Below are 17,184 nucleotides of genomic sequence, written 5' to 3'. Positions count from 1 at the left end.
TTAAAAACATAAATGATTTACTTGCTCAGCAGTCACATAGCCACTTGAGTGGCAGTGTCGGAACCAAACTGAGCTTTTCCAGATTTCACTTTTGTTCCCAGAGGGCAGGAATGATTGAATCCTGCTTATTCAGTCTCTCCCACTTTTTTCATTTCTCCCCAGCTTTGGTTATCACCAGCAATCTATTCCCCCAGGACAGTGTGGTGGGAGGAGGCAGAAGTAACACTAAGCCAATGGGGTTGAACCAACATTTTTTATAATGTGTGTGCTGCATGGGGTGACATAACAGCCATTAAGTGAGGCGCTCTTCAAGTACTGTCTAATTTGATCCATGCAACATATTCTAAGTTGGGTTTTATGATCCTTAATTGGATCACTGAGAAATATGAGGCTCAGGAGTTTAACTAACTTGTGAAATGTCACACAAAAGTAGGTGGCAGAACCAGAATCCAAATCAAGGCTTCCTTATTCCAAAACCCACATCCCTTAGCTGGAGGGGTATTTCCCTTCTACCAAGCCTTTCCTCAATCCCAGTCAGCCTAAGTGATGACTGTCCAAGGAGGTTACAAAGAGTGGGTAGAGAATACCACCGTGGAGTAGAGCTGCAGGATGCTCACTTTCCTAATTTTTGTTGTTGTTTTGGTTTGGTTTTGCTTCAAAAGCGCAATTGAAGAATAAGTGAAATGGCTTTAGGTTGGAGGACAGGGGGGATTTGATAGATCTGATCCATGCAGCTACCAGATTTTTTTTCTAGCTAATCTATTACCTGAAGTTAAAGTCACCTTAAGAAAGATTTAAGCTTTCTTTTAAAAAGTGCCCTTAGATGAGACATAAGGCCCTTTCTGATGCGTACCTATGGCTAAAGGATTTCAAGGAGAATATTTTCCTATTACAACATTAAAAGTGAACATTTTCACCTTATTTTAACAACTAATGTTGTTTTCATTATTATATGTACTTAAATATCCTTCAATCGCTTGCTGTTGTTTAAAGTGTCATGTCTGTCATGCCTAAAATGACTTCTTGCAACTTACATATGTACACTCAAGCTTTCATGTACCATGATCTGGTAGCAAAGCTGTCATCTCCCATTCCTTCAAGTCTTTACAAATGACAAGCATGCTCCCACTCTGCCTCCAGCTCATTCACAGAGACATCACGTCATCCTTCTCATGTCCCATCTCCTCACCTGTTTCTAACACTCACCAATATCTCCCTCAATTCCCAGAGGTTACCTGGCTCCATTTCTTGGTATTGCAAATTTCTGAGAAAAGGAAGGACAATTTTGATCTTAGTGAATTAGAGTAGTGAAAGCAGACTACAAAGCTGGAGCATAGTGTGAAATAACAGTAAAATAGACATAAAAGAATTCCTTCCTCTCCCACTAAGACCATGGAACCACGGGAGAAATGCCCCAGTCTCCATCTTCAGTACATCTCATCCAGAAAAAGCAACCAGAATCTGATGAGTAAGTAATCCGCCTCTCCGGAGCTTCATCTCCAGCCAAGACTGGAGACTCAGAACCTGCTCTCTATTTTGCTTTGAGTTGAAGGAGCATTTTGTAAAGTAGGCCTAGATTTCCAAATTTCCTTGAAGTCTAAGTAACTGCAGAAGTTGGCTTTATAGACACTGGGAGATGACATTTTCAATATACCAGTCCAGAAATAGTGTCAGATGGTAGTCAATGAACATGATTCCTAGACTGGAATGAGACTTGGTGATTCCTGAAGTAAGCTGAAAGGTTTTTGGAAAGTAACATATTTGAGCTGGAACACTTTTGGGTAGATAATTTAGCATGCAGAGAATTGGATAGAGAAGTGGGGTCCTTAGGATCCAATACCAAACTCATCTCTGTCTTTGTTTTTTATATGTCATTTAACTTTCTGGGCTTAAGTGACAATATTTAAGTCTTTGATTCCTATTGTCCTGTTTTAAAGGATATTAAAGAAATTATCATTTCAAATATGTATATCTCTATAATTTTATCTTTGTCTATTTTTTTTTGTACCAGGGATTGAACCCAGGGGCACTTAACCATTATTTAATATTTTATTTAGAGACAAGTTCTCACCAAGTTACTTAAGGCCTCACTAAGTTGCAGAAGCTGACTTTGAACTTGCAATCCTCCTGCCTCAGTCTCCTGAGTGATTGAGATTACAGGCACGTGCCACCATGTCTGGCTGTATCATTTTATCTTTAATGATGACTGGGGACTCCACGAAACCTGTAGACGTAATCACAAAATTACTCGCACAGGTGTCAGATCTTAGGGAACATTTCGTGGTTGTATTAGTGACTAAAAGCGTATTCTTTGGCATCAAACAGCCCTCTGTGTTTGAACTGCCTTTGCCATTTATTTTCAGTGTGACTTTGGATAAACTACTGAACCTCTTTGAGCCTCTATTTCCTCATATAGAAGATGTGTATTATAAGAAGTAAATAACGCAATGAGTACAAAAACTATTATTAGAGTAACTAGTATACAGCAAACACTTGATGCATGATAATATTACCTGGATAGTTGTATAATTCTTGTTTGATATTTATTATCTGTTTTAGCTTCCCGTCACTATAACAAAATTCATGAGATAACAAACTTTTAAAGAGAAAAGGTTTGTTTTGATTCACAGTTTTGGAGGTTCTAATCCATGATCAGTTGGCCCTTTTGCTTTGGGCCTGTGGGAAGACAGCACATCACAGCAGGAATATGTGGTGGAGCAAAACTAATCACATCACAAGCCAGGGAAGCAAAGAGATAGAGGAAGTAGTGGGGTCCCACCATTGCCTCTGAAGTCACACTCCCAGTGACCTAAGGCCTCCCACTAGGCCCCGCCTCTCAGAGGTTCCACCACCTCCCAACAGTGTAACTCTTGAGAATCAAACCTTTTACAAATGGGTCTTACTACAATATATCCAAATATAGCACTATCTTTCTAAAAAACTGAAACTTTTAATAAGAATTTTGGAAAAGAGTGGATGGAATAATCTACATAAAAAGAAAAAAAATCACAGCTGTCCCCAACCAAGAGCTCCACTAATTTAACCTTTCTCTAGAAGTATCTGATTCTCCAGATATCCCATCCATGCCGGAGTTTGACAAACAGTTATTTTCACTTAGTTCATTTAAAACAAGAAAAAGAATGAGGGATTCCAGATGCCTGGGAAACTCTGTCAATTAAGAAATTGGAGACAGAACCCATTCAAGACACTTCCCTTAAAAGAACAGACTGGAGAGGTCAGCACTGACCCAGGAAGCTGGCCAGATTTCTATCTTTCCATTCATTGTCATGTGGTATCCTAGACAGTGGTTTCTGTTTTTATCTTCAGGTAGGCTGCTTCCTAACTCTTTTCTCATTTGCTTTTTTCCTTTATTGGCAAGGGTAAGGGCTTCAAGGTTGCCAATTAAAAAAAAAAAATTAAAATAAATAAATACAAACTCATAAAACCAATATTCTGTAAATAAAGTTGAATCTCATGGAACATGGTGGAATGAGGACAAAGAAAAGAAAAAAAAAATCTGATGGGAACCAGGAAAATTTCTCAAATAGACAAAATGCCCAACCACTGAAAAAGAGTTATTTAGAAAAAGAACAAACAAAAACAGAGAGAAGTAGAAGGAAAATGCATTAACCTTATTATCCCTATGCCATTATTTTAGATACAGAAATACTATAGAAAGGGGATGACTCTTTTGGTAGATCCACTAACAAATGTATTTTTCTGAGAAGTGTCGCCCCACAGTAATTTCTGGCAGCTCTGCCAACTTTTCTTCTCTTCCATTCTCTCCCTGAATTCAGAATTATCTGAGTTTGTCCCATATGCCACTCTGAATGCTCTAGAAACAGCGATGCTCCTGAATTCCCATGGGCAATGTTGGACCAAGGAGAAAGCATGTCCCTTGATCCTCTGTAAGGCCAACTGACTGCCTAAACAAAATCTTAAATAAGAGGAACCACCAATCCAATCTGTATTCTAAAAGTAAACTAAATGAATGGGAGTAGGACCATCTGTGTGTTTTTCTCCACTGTATTTCCAGTCTAGGATTGGCACATAGTAAATGCTCAATATATTGGATGGATAGAGGGATGGATAGGTGGATGTGTGGATGACTAAACTATGGGCTACTTCTGGCCTTGGCAAACATGGCCATACTTCTCTTTTCCTACTAAGAGCAAGTGAAATAGGAAATCCTGAATTGTTCTGTGACTTCTGTTGCCTAGGTTTCTGCATTTCCAATCTCACTTCAGTAGATTCCTGTAAAAATTTTTTAAATTGACAGTCATATAACTATCTCATATCTTTGCTCTCACTTCTAGAGGGGTCTTCAATTATCCTCTCAACTAATTAATACTTTACTAAGTGAAAATAGTTATAGAAATGTTTTTAATTATCCAAACATAAGTAGGAGTTTCAATGTGGTCTACTCTTTATAAGATATTCAAAAAAATAACAGAATGAATCAAAAACTATTACCCTAGGTGAATGTATGATTACAAAAACGATATGCCTCTACTTCATGTATAGAGAAACAAGATGTATCCCATTTGTTTACAATAAAAATGAATTTAAAAAAGATATTCCAATTAAGAAAATGAAAATTATAAATAAAAATTAATTTTTAAGATTCTAATATTTCCTGATAATTCTCAGTGTTTTATAATCCCAGATAATCCTTTTACAACCAAGGTAGTTCTTAACTGTTTTTTCCCATGTCTCATTTTAAATATGTCTCACATCCTAAAACTCTCTCAAAATTTTCCTCTTTATAACTCGAACTCTATCTACCCAGCAACCTGAATCTGCAAGGCTCTTCTCGTTTTGCACCCTTTACTTTCATTCTGCATTCATTCTTTTCTTCTTTGTTCATTCAGAGGAATCAGTCTTGGCCACTTCCAATGCAAAGTGCGATTCCTGCTTCATGAGTGGTCCCAGCCCTCTTTATAAAAACATATGACCAACTTGGACTGGGGATGTAGCTCAGTGGTAGAGCACTTGTCTAGCATGTATGAGGTATTAGGTTCAATTCTCAGCAACAACAACAAAAAAGCATACAAATGAAGTTTGCATCTGCAACATTGTCTTTGAGACAGGAAGTGACATAAGAGGAAGAGAAAAAGATGGGTTCTGAATTCTTCCACACATTAGTAATTTTTATGAGTCACATATAATGGGATTGACCATAAAAGAGCTCAGGAAGAGAAGGGAGAACAGTGAAAAACAAAGACAGACACTGGTGAGGGGCAGCTCCCAAAAGAAAGTGCGAACCTTAGAAAAACCAAAATGGTAAAGACTAATGTTTATAAGCCCCAAAATACAGTGGAAGCAGTAATAAAACAACTCGTGATAAAAGATGAAAAACTTAATTGGGAAAAGAAGGATAAGATTTTCAAGTTTGGTTCAGAGAGTATAAAAATAAACAATTGTGATGTCAGAAGACTGAAAGAGCACAGTTGCCCTTTGAACTTGAGAATAGAGGAAGCATCTGGAACCTGGCTGGAAAAGACTGAGCTAATGTACATGCAGTGAAGAACATACCAGTTATCCTGATGTGATCATTATACATTTGCCTATGTGTATTGAAATATTACTGTGCTCCATAAATATGTACAACAGTTATATTGATTAGAATTTTACTTTTTTTAGCTGGGCACAATGGTGTGTAACTGTATTCCCAGAGGCTAGGGAGGCTGAGGCAAGAGGATCAAAAGTTCAAGACCAGACTTAGCAACTTATCGAGGTCCTAAGCAACCTAGTGAGACCAAAAAAAAAAAAAAAAAAAAAAAAAAAAAAAATATATATATATATATATATATATTTGCTTTTTTAAAAAAAATCACTGGTGTATGACAGTGAAAGGGGGGAGAATTCTCCTTTTTTTTTTTTTTTTGCGGTGCTGGGGACTGAACCCAGGGCCTTGTGCTTGCAAGGCAAGCACTCTACCAACTGAACTATCTCCCCAGCCCGAGAATTCTCTTTAATTCTAGAAATAGGATTAGGACATGAATAACTTGCTTATTTTAAGGGTCAAACATTTGAAATCTATTTGCATGATAGTATGTTAACTGAGCTGATTATATATATAATACTTATCCATAGCTAGTTGTTCTTCCAAAATCATGCAATGTAGGAAAATGGCTCCCACACTTAATTTATTTATTGATAACATAATGATTTGAGTGGTTTATATTGGAAAAAGGACTCAGGAGCAACCCTGAAAGAGAGTTTGTGATTTAAAGAGGGGAATGACCATCAGCCTTGTTAGTGGACATTGTGATTGTTGAATTTGCCAGAGATAGATATACATTGCCTTTCTCTGAGATCATCTTGAAGATTTTATCAAAAAGAATTTGTCTTAGCATGAAAAAAAAATTGGAGGGGAAACCTGAATTTTATTAGTCTCTCAGAAACATAATTTTCTGGGTTACAATTAAGCTCTTTTGTTTTGGTTTTGTTGTGGGGAGGGTAATCAGAATTGAACTCAGGGGCACTCAACTACATCCCAGTCCTATTTTGTATTTTATTTAGAGACAGGGTCTCACTGAGTTGCTTAGTGCCTCGCTTTTGCTGAGGCTGGCTTTGAACTCTCTGTCCTTCTGCTCAGCCTACCAAGCCACTGGGATTACAGGCGTGTGCCACGGCACCCAGCAGCTATTTTGTTTTAACAGGGAATCTTTTAGTATTTATGAAAGCTCCGTCCAATGATCCATCACTGCTCCTTGAAATAAATCAAAACTGAAAAGTGTAGTCACCCACCGGCAGCCCAGCCCTTTTGCTGTTTTGCCCAAGAGGTCCACAAGCTGCTCTAAGATTCAGGTCTGTTTGTCTGCAAAGAAAACTCCTGGGTTCTCTAATGACAAAGATGCATCAGGTGGAAAAGGTTGTAAGATTGCCCGAGAAGGAAAGAGAAAGAAAGATCTACAAGATAACCAGAGGCAACAAGTTGAAATCCTCCTTAAGAAAAGTCACAGATCTCCAGGGCCTCAGTGTATTGTAAAAATGCACGTCTGTGAAGACCTGTATGTGAGGATGTACTACAGCCTAGGAGCAAAATCCAGTCTGAAGCTATTACTACTGAGGGGTGTGTCTTGTTTGTCTATAGCTTCCATATAGCATCTAACAAAGTACTTTGTATCTACTCTACAACTCACTAAAAGTCACTTGAATTCATTAGCAGTACAATGCCTTCAGAAAACCAGAACCCTCTTCTCCTTGTTGCACTTTTTTTGTTTTGTTTTCTGACAGTGCTGGGGATTAAACCCAGGGCCTCATGCTTACAAGGAAAGCACCCTACCAACTGAGCTATAGTCCCAGCCCCTGTCCTTGTTCTACTTTCTCCATCCAATGTTATCAACCTAAGAGAGCATTGCTGCAGAGGTTTGGACTAACATCACTAAACTAGATAAGTTACAAGGGAGCTAATTAAGGAAACAGAACTGATGGGGTCTCTGGGCATCTGTAGCCTGCTGAGCCCTTAGAAAAATGCAAAAGGTGCATCTTACCAGGCAAATGCCTGATGGTTGTAGAATTGGTAATTCAGCCTTACAGTGAAGATGTCTAAGTTCAGGAAGTGAGGTTCTCTTCCCCCACCCCCACCCAGGGGCCTGTCCTTCTCCTCCATCTAGGGAACAAACAGAACACTATGGATCTGTCTGTGAATCAAGCCCCAGAGGCCAGCAGTCAGGGCCAGGAGGGTAGATCAGAGAAGAAATTAGAAAAGCAAACATTTGTTTGTGGCAACTCCCCTCTTCGTGGATCTTTGCCCAGGCCTGGCCCCAAACATAGGGTGTCCACAACCTCTGCACCAGGGCAGCATCCTGCTGTGGCACAGCCAGGACCAGGAGTGAGGGAAAACTGCCCACTCCGAGTAGATCATATCTGGAAGGAATGAACATTTGGGAAAAGTCCCAGTGCTAGTTTAGTGCCAACCCGACTCCACCTTTTCCAGCCCTCTCCCACTGGTTCCTCCCCTTTCAGCCGCTCTGGTTCTTATAAAAACCCCTCAGCCTTTCCCTAACAGCCTGTAGGAGCCTCTGCCTACTGCTGCTGTGCAAGACCGAGGGCCACCCCCAGCACACCCAAGAGATCATGAAGAGCCTGCTCCTTCTCACCATTGTGGCTACCTTAGCGGTGGTAACTTTATGTTATGGTGAGAAACTCTCCCTGCCATCTCTCTGGATTTCCTTTTCTGTCTCTGACTTCTGTTTACTTCCACTTTTCCTCTCCCTCCTCTGCTTCCCTCTTTCTCTCTGAGTCTCAGTGGATACTGATCAGTTCCAACAAGTCTATTTTATATTGTAAATATCCAGGCACTTCTAAGAACATAACAGTTAAATCCTTTCGGTGCTAAGTCTCTGTACACCTAGAAACTTAGATATTTTAGGAAGAAGATATCAGATTCCCAACTCTCATTTTTAAGGCTGTGTAAAGACTTTGGGATCGATGGGTTAAGGATATTACAGGTTGAATCATTTACCTTTAAGAAAACCAGCTTGTACAGGGAATTTTAAGTACAGTCCTTTCTGAGGACAGGACAATGTCATGAACTTGCTACATTGGTTCAGTGAATTAATTTTAAAGCAAAGTTTTACATTTAAAAAATTCCAGGAAAAAAACTATTTCATAACTTCTCTTGTCAAAAAATGAATAATTTTCTTCTGTTTTCTATGTTGTTAAATATATCTGTGTTTATTCAAAGAGTATAGAAGGAAATTTCAAGTGAAACTATTTACATAATGCTGCTTCAAATACCTCAATCTTTTAGCAGTTTTAAGCCTAAATTACATTAACAATGCTGAGCATTATGCTTCTGACCCTTGAAATTATTCACAAATTTCCTGTTTAAGATTTGATTTTGTCACCTCCTTTTTAACTTTTCAAACTAATTTATGCATACATGTATATATATATATATATATATATATATATATGTACATATATGTGCCTTTTATTGTCAGATTTACCTGTTGTACTCAGGAGAAGAGTGGAAAGAAGAAACTTGTGCTTTGACATCCTCTCTGCACTGGCATTGTGCCCAGTATGAGTTGTCAGCTGAATTCAGTGGTTTCTGCGGCTGCCAATTTAATACATTCCTATGAGGCTTTCAGAACCTCTTAGAAACTTGTTCTGGTAAAGTCCAGCAGAGCAAGGACCCTGGAGTTCTCCTGCCTGGAGAGACCTGGCTGTTTTCTATACCTCCTATAACTTCCTTGACCCTATTCTCAAACAGGCCCTGAATAAATCAGAGGAGAAAGCCCTCTGGACACTTCTGTGCAGCACTTAACATGTATTATTTTACTTAAGACCTCATAGTACTGGGGAAATCTTAGCCAAGACAGGCCACTACCTCTTTCAACATCAGATAAACAAGGAAAGAGATGTCCACAGCAAGGACAGAGCTAGGCAAGCAGCTTGTTAATTCCTGAAATTTGTATTAACCACATTGCTAAATATATTATTCACATTTTTTACTCTCTCCTCTCCATGTAGACTTCTTTTTAGACTATTGTAGTGTCTGAAAACTAATTATATAATGAATCTTTTTTTTAATTCCAGAATCCCATGAAAGCATGGAATCATATGAAATTAGTAAGTGAATACTTGATTTCCTTATTTTAAATCTTCTGCATTAAAGAATCTCTCCCTATTTTTAAATAAATGAAGTGGTAAGACAAATAACAAGGAGGAAAAAGAGGGCCTCCTTTGGAAAACTAAATTTTAAAATCCAATGACTGTAAAAACCACCAAATGAGCAATGTTTAAAGCTTGCAGTAGTATAATATGACATTTAAACTGCATTCAACAAACTTAGGAGCCATAAGATCTCATTTGGAAATTTTAAGTTGGCACCACATCAACCACACAAATGGAAAAGGAGGAGAAAAGACAAATGGTGAAGTACAGAGTGGAAGGCCAAGTCAACTGGGAGACCACGGTGTCAGCATTAAGCTGAACGCTGTTGAGTAGTATCTGGACTTACAAAGACTGAGTGTGGTAGGAGACTGAGTATGGTGGGAGACTCTCATTTCTCAATTGTTCATTATTTTTAGTGTTTAAACTGCTCACATACTGTATTCTAAGTTATGTTTTGTAAATCCTCAGGACAGAGAGTATTTCTCCTCAAATAAATTAAAAGCAAACAGAGGTTGTTTGGCCGCACACAGTCTGTAATACCAGATGCTAGGGAGGCTGAGGCAGGAGGATTGAGAGTTCAAATCCAGCCTCAGCAAAAGTGAGGCACTCAGTGAGACCCTATCTCTAAATAAAATACAAAATAGGACTGGGGATGTGGCTTAGTAGCCGATTGCCCCTGAGTTCAATCCCCAGTACCCAAAAAAATAAAAAGCCCACAGAGTGGGATTTACCAAAAGCAAGAAAGGCAAAGTCCCTGCCCAAAGACAACCAAAGAAAAATTTTGTGGCCGGTGTGGCAAGTCTCTAAGACATATAAATGGATTATTCATTTACTATGCTCAGGGGGTTTATGAAATTAGCTTTATCTTCTGCTTTGATTTTTGCCTATCTCAAATGACATAAAATACCATGAATTTATGAGCTTTCAAATAAATTTGTACCAGGGATATTCATGAAAATATTTTCAGCTACTGTTTCCCTAAAGTTGTATTCATTTATTTTCTGTTTTAAGATCCCTTCATTAACAGGAGGAATGCCAACACTTTTATGTCCCCGCAGCAGAGATGGAGAGCGAAAGCCCAAGAGAGGTGGGTGACAGGTCTTGTTGAGGGTCTCATTTCTCCCATCATAGCATCACCTGTCTGAAGGAGTGAGAAACAGGTTTTTATCACACAAATTTCATCATAGACATCTGATTGTGTCTTAAAATTCTTTGATTTCAAGACAGTCTACAGAAAACAACTGACTCTATTGAAAGATGCAGAGAGAGAAGGAGGAGAGAAAGGACAGAAAGAATATTTCTGTTTCCATTTTAAAAATAAACAAAACTGTTTTGTAAATATCTCTTAACATTGGGGGCAAAGGCTCTCTCCACTATTCCTTGTACTTTCTTTTTTTTTTTTTTTTTTTACTTTTCTTTTTTCTTATTTTCTCACTTTCTTTGTGCTCCTCAATTTTGGCCTCTTTCCACTTTCAGGGTCCGAGAGCGCAGCAAGCCTGCCTATGAGATCAATCGGGAAGCCTGTGATGACTTCAAACTATGCGAACGCTATGCCCTGATGTATGGATACAATGCCGCCTACAACCGCTACTTTAGGCAGCGTCGAGGGACCAAATGAAATGGGAAAAAAAATATCTTTTCTTCTGGAGTCTGAAGCCTGGTTTTATATCCCCCTGCAATAGCATTACAGAAATACATAGACACATATATGATGCTTGTTTTCTACATAACCTCTTACCTGGCTGCACCCCTCCTTCCTGCACCCAGAGTTATAAGTAACAAAAGTGCAGTGTGTTAAGATGAGTGGTTTCACACAATAAACTTCTGGTTTGAGAACTTTCATTTTATGAATCTGATTTCTTCTGGGAAAATGCTGAGATTGTTGAACCATGGCCCACCTGACCCAGAATAGGAGATTCTATTAATCTTGTCTCTGGTGTTGATTAGAAGCCTAACTATGTAGAAAAAATAAAATCTAGAAGGCACTGACCCAACCACAATTCACCAGATCCTCTCTACGTTGGGATTAGTGAATGGATTTTTTCCTATTTTGTGTTTTTCTGTTTATGTGACATCAGATAAACAAGGGTAGAGATGTCCACACCAAGGACAAAGCTAGGGAAACAGTTTGTAAATTCCTGAAATTTGGGATCACTCCATTTGTTGTTTATCTCTTATACATCAAGGTTAAAAAAAAAAAAGTGCCCTCTGGATCAGTAATCCAGAAAGAGGTAAAAAGGAAGAAAGACGATAATAAAAATAGAGCAAATAGAAAACAAATGGCAAGATGATCAACTTAAACCTTACTGTATCAATAATCACATTATATTTAAATAGCTTAAATACCCCATTTTTTTTTGCTTTGATGTATGTTGTATATTTTACAGTACATTTTAGTATCTTGCTTTAAACAGTTTTTTTAAAACATTTAGCTAATCATAAAAATATCACATACATGTATTCATGTAGTTTCTACTTCTAGTATACTTTATCCTCTTGTATACCTTCAAATTTCCATCTGGTGTCATTTCCCTTCTGCCTGAAGAACTTCCTTTAACATATCTTGTGATGCAGTTCTGTTGAATTCTTTTTTTGTTGTGGTTAGTTTGCCTTCCTTTTTGAAAAATATTTTTCACTGTATATCAAATTCAAAGTTGCCAGTTTTTTCTTTCAGTTCTTTAAGATGTTATTCCAGTCTTCTACACTGCATGCTGATGTAAAGTCCATTGTCATTCATACCTTTGTTCCTCAGTACTACCATGTCTTTTATCTCCCCTGTAAGATTTTTCTTCCTATTGTTGACTTTAATAAAATTGATAATAAGGCACTTTGGTGTGGTTTTATTTCTTTTTCTTGTTCTTGGGGCTTATTGGATTGTATTAAATTTAGAAACTTTTCACCAATTTTCTCTTCAAATATTTCCCCTTCCTCTTTTTCTCCTTTGGAGGTTTCAGTGACTTATACATTTGACCACTTGAAGTAGTCCCACAACTCCCTTTTTATTTTGTAATATTTCCCTTTCCACTTCATTTTTGACACTTTCTATTAACATTTTATTAGGTTATTTAAAATTTACTACTAATTTCATCTAATGTCTATGAATTTCAGACACCATTTTTTATCACTATAAGATTGACTTGGATATTTTATATCTTCCATATTCCTACTTATCTTTTTTTTAGTGCTTGTAGGCATAAACTTTTTTTTTCTTTTCAAATATATTTTTATCATATATATTAAGAAATACAACATGATGTTTTACTATAACTATTTTAACGTCCTTAGCTGCTAATTCTTGTTGCCGCACTCGGCAACAATTGCGCAGGTATTTATCGGAGGGGCCTGGAAATAAACTATTTTTCCTATATTCACTAATTTATAGAGGAAGAGAGACTGAGAGAAAGATGGGTTTTGCATAGAGGAAGAGAAACTTTGCTTATCAGGAAGAGACTTTGCTTAGAGGAAGAGAAACTTTGCTTATCAGGAAGAGAAACTTTGCTTAGAGAGAAAGTTTTAGAGAAAGAGAGGCTTCTACGCTTATCAGAGATCTATTTCTTCTTAGTTCTGCTGCTTCTTCTTAAAGGTGCGTCCTGCATCCTGTGAACTAAGGGTGCGTCTATCTGAGGTGCTTCTTTTCAGAGGTGTTTTCTATCTGCTTGCCGCTTCTTCTTCCTTTCTGCTAATGGCTTCTACTCGGCTTCTTTCTGCTTTCTGCTAGCTTCTTTCTCTTGCGCCCCTGCCCACTGCCCGCTTATATTCCCTCCAGGAGGCGGAGGGTGGGGCCACGCCAGTTGCAATCAGGCGAGGAGCCAGCTGCCCTATCACGGCAAGGGTTAAAACGAGCAGGCCCAAGCAGGCATGCTTGGGAACACCTGTGCACGAGTTGTGCGCGGGGACTTAACTGAATATGGCCAGTGATAAATCACCTGAGTGTGCTTATGTTAATTAACCTCCTCACTGCCGATGTGATCAGGCGCCATTCTGGCTGGCACAGCTCCCAACAAATTCTAATATCTGTGTCAGTTCTGGATCAATCCAGATCCTTCTATGGATCACAGTTTTCTACTTGTCTGAATCATTGTCATCTTTTACTTGATGCCAGGCATTGTAAAGTTGACCTTTTTGTGTGCTGGATATGCTTGTGTTCTTAGCTTTGCTCTAGGATTCAGTTAAATTGCTTGGGGAAAGCTTGATTCTTTTAAGTCTTGCTTTTAAATGAGACCAGAACAGTATTTAGTCTAGAGATAATTATTTCCCCACACTGAGCCAACACCCTTCTGAGTACTGCACCCATGATTAGGTGGTAGGAACAGACAATAATCCTAGTCCTAAATTCATTCCAGTCACTATTCCCTCACTTAATGAAAGATGAAGTCATGCAAGAATTCACTTTATTTTTTCTTATCTCACAAGAGATCATCTTTCATTGCTTGATGTCAGGGTCTTGAAAATTATTATTCCATGTGTATTTTCTGTTTCTTTAGTTGTTTTAGTTGTTTCTTGGGTGAAGGGAGACCTACCTTGGCTAAAAGTTCATTAATTCGAGTAGGACTACTTTGAATAGTTATCCCAGTCTCAGAATTTCCCCATAAAATTGGCTGAAATATTTACTGCAATTACATCACAGTTCAAATGCCCACTCTGCTCAGCCCTACTTCTCTCATTCCTTTCAGATGTTGTTCCTCAATGAACTACCTGCACACAAATCTCTTAGAGTCTGTTTCACAGGGAACCAAATCTGTGATGGTCATTTGAGTGGTAAGTAGTGAGACCAAGGTCTTCTACCTCCACATCTCTTGTTTTATCATCCATAGTGCTAGAGTTACAGTTTTTGAGTTGGAACAGAGTCCAGAAGTAATTTAATTCATCCCCCTCATTTTACATTTGAGGACTTAAAGGCAAACCGACTCTTCCAGGGACATGTAATGATCTTAAGAAATTTGTTTGTATGGGCCTAATAAAATCTAATTCCTTAGATTTTTAATCCAACTTTTTAAAGGGTTCTGTACAAAGCTCCCATATATTTTACCAATCTCCCAGTGGCACACTTTCCAATCTTATGAAGCTTCTTTTAATGCAGTTCCCACCTCAGTCAAAATTTTTCTGTCTACCTTGTCAGTTCTATGATTTGATTTTCTATCTCCTTACTTTTCAGAACCAAGACACATGAAATGATAAGTCATAAATCTTATTTTCTGACCCTTTCACTTGGTAAGGGCTTTCATGGAGTACTTCATCCTGAGAACCAGAGAGTGTTTAAACACAGTACTCTGTTGCTACACATAAAAGCAATTTAGTTTCTTAAGAAAGAATTTGAGAATAAGGCTTTGGGAGTGAGTTTTTACCCAAGATTTACCACTTAGAACTGTGTCCATCCTGGGCAAGTTAATAAATTCCACTGGGCCTTAGTTTTCTTTTCTTCAAAATAAGATTATTCTAGTACCTAACTCACAGTTGTTGCCAATATTAAATAAATTAATACATGTAAAATACATAAGACACTGCCTGGCACAGAGTAAGCGCTCAATAAATATTAGCTATTTCTATTGTCACTTTCTATCACAGTATACTGCTACTATAACTCTGAATATTAAGAAATGACAACAAATCCCTCTTTGGGGATTTCTACTTATATCCTGAGCAACTCTCATTGACTATGGAAAGCTGACAGCTGGACTTAGAGCTAAACAGAACCCATACCACTGATCAATTTGTACCCACGCCACTCTTCCTCTCTCCTCTACCAGGCCATGTCTAACTATGCTGACCAAGTATCTATTTTCATAAAAGACTGGGCCAGGAAAGTTTATTTTGGTTTAAGAAAATTCATGACTTAGTTTTATACTCAACTGGATTTGGAATTCATGCAGCCAAAATAATCCACATGAGAATGAAGCTAAACCTAAATTCTTATTTGGTAGCAGTAGTGGTAGCATTCTTGAGAACCATTTTCATCCTTACCCTTAACTTTTTAATGAAGGGAAACTTTAAGTAATCTGTTGCTCTAGTCTGACTTCTTTTCTTTTTTTCTTTCTTTGCTTGCTCAATAAGGTTATTTGTTGTCTTTATCTGAAAAATCTTCATAGAAAAACTTGTTTGGTTTAGCTCACAGCAGCCCATTCCTGACCTTTCTTCTGGGGAAAGGACATTTGGGGACGGTTCCACCTCTTCTTTTTAGCTTCTTTATTGGGTTTCTTTTCAGAGACTAGATTCTCTCTCTTGTTATAGCAGAATGAGCTTTCATCATGTCTGGAGTAACATTGTTCTTTATGTACTGAGAGAATTGTCTTTTCAGTGTCTTCACCTTCTTTGATCAGATAATGCACATCATCTGCAACATTCTGACACGTGATGTGCTTCTGATGTACTTCTGCATTGAACTCCTTGCTTTCAGAATCATACCCAGGGAATCGTTTGGTACTATGAGAAATAGACTAGCCTGCACCCACAGCTCCCTTTAGGGCCCCAAAAACTTTATTGCCAGTTGTAGTTCTTGGAAGACCTGAATCCAAACAGCAAGTGAAGACATCAGGTTGACTATTAATGCTTACCACATTGTATTAGTCTCCAGTCACCTCCTCTTGGCCTTTATAGGTCTTGTCCATGCCAAACCTATTGAGAAGACTGCAGGCCAGCAACAGGCCAGTATAATATCCTGCAACATAATTTGTCAGGCCAAATTTCACACCATATTTTGGTAGTACATATGCATATGCTGTGCAAGCTATCATATCCCCTCCTGTATAGGCATAAGAAATCTGACAAATGATATTTCTGTTAGTTACAAGAACTGTCATCCTGTACTTGAGTATGTACTTATTTTTTCCTTGGATCACCAAGTGTCTGTGAGTATAGTAATAAGTTTTGTCCTCTCGTGTTCTTCTAAATTCCTCTTGATACCTTTTACAGTAGGCCTTATTCTTTTTTAAAAATTTTTTTTAGTTGTTGATAGACCTTCATTTTATTCGTTTATTTATATGCAGTGCTGAGACTCAAACCCAGTGCTTCACACATGCTAGGCGAGCACTCTGCCACTGAGCCACAACCCCAGTCGCAGTAGTCCTTATTCTTGACACCAACAAACTCCATCCTGAAGAATAGGGACTCGCCTCTGTGACTCAACACAGACCTGCAGACCCAGCACAGCTAAAAGGGAGAAAAGCTAGTCTGACTTCTTGGGTGCCTAATTACCATTCATTACTAACCTTTCCTTCAGTTCCTCCATCTTAATACTTCTGTTCCAGGTCCTTGCCAAAATATGGAACTCTGGGGTCTGGGGATATAACTCAGTTGGTAGAGTGCTTGCCTAGCATGCACAAGGTCCTGGGTTTAATCCCAGCACCACCAAAAAAAAAAAAAAAGAAAAATACAGAACTGTAATGAAAGTGAACTCTATCATGAACTCTTTTTGATTCTGAACACTGATTAGACTCTACTGCCTTTGTTTATCTATTCATGAACCAGAACTCTCTTTGAACTACAAAGCCCTCCTCTGGAATAAAACATTGCTACTTATCTGATTACTGCTGGTGTACCTTCTGACATACATTTTCT

The 17,184-nt window shown here is 38.2% G+C and overlaps 1 protein-coding gene and 1 pseudogene across 1 annotated transcript; one reads left to right on the top strand and one right to left on the bottom strand.

The window, feature by feature from the left end:
• The first annotated feature begins 7,995 nt into the window (after window positions 1-7,995).
• Mgp (matrix Gla protein) lies at window positions 7,996-11,890 on the top strand. The gene is made up of 4 exons (XM_047549946.1): window positions 7,996-8,146; window positions 9,553-9,585; window positions 10,642-10,717; window positions 11,107-11,890. Exons 1-4 carry the CDS (start codon window positions 8,086-8,088, stop codon window positions 11,246-11,248), a joined length of 312 nt encoding a protein of 103 aa, XP_047405902.1. The 5' UTR covers window positions 7,996-8,085; the 3' UTR covers window positions 11,249-11,890.
• A 3,841-nt stretch (window positions 11,891-15,731) lies between these two features.
• Window positions 15,732-16,556, bottom strand: LOC124982818 (60S ribosomal protein L5-like; annotated as a pseudogene).
• Window positions 16,557-17,184: the final 628 nt, after the last annotated feature.

The sequence above is a fragment of the Sciurus carolinensis genome, chromosome 4 (genome assembly GCF_902686445.1).
Source record: "Sciurus carolinensis chromosome 4, mSciCar1.2, whole genome shotgun sequence".
NCBI classification, from domain to species: domain Eukaryota; kingdom Metazoa; phylum Chordata; class Mammalia; order Rodentia; family Sciuridae; genus Sciurus; species Sciurus carolinensis.
The sequence above is the reverse complement of the archived record's forward strand: the minus strand, read 5'-3'. Positions and strand labels throughout refer to the sequence as shown.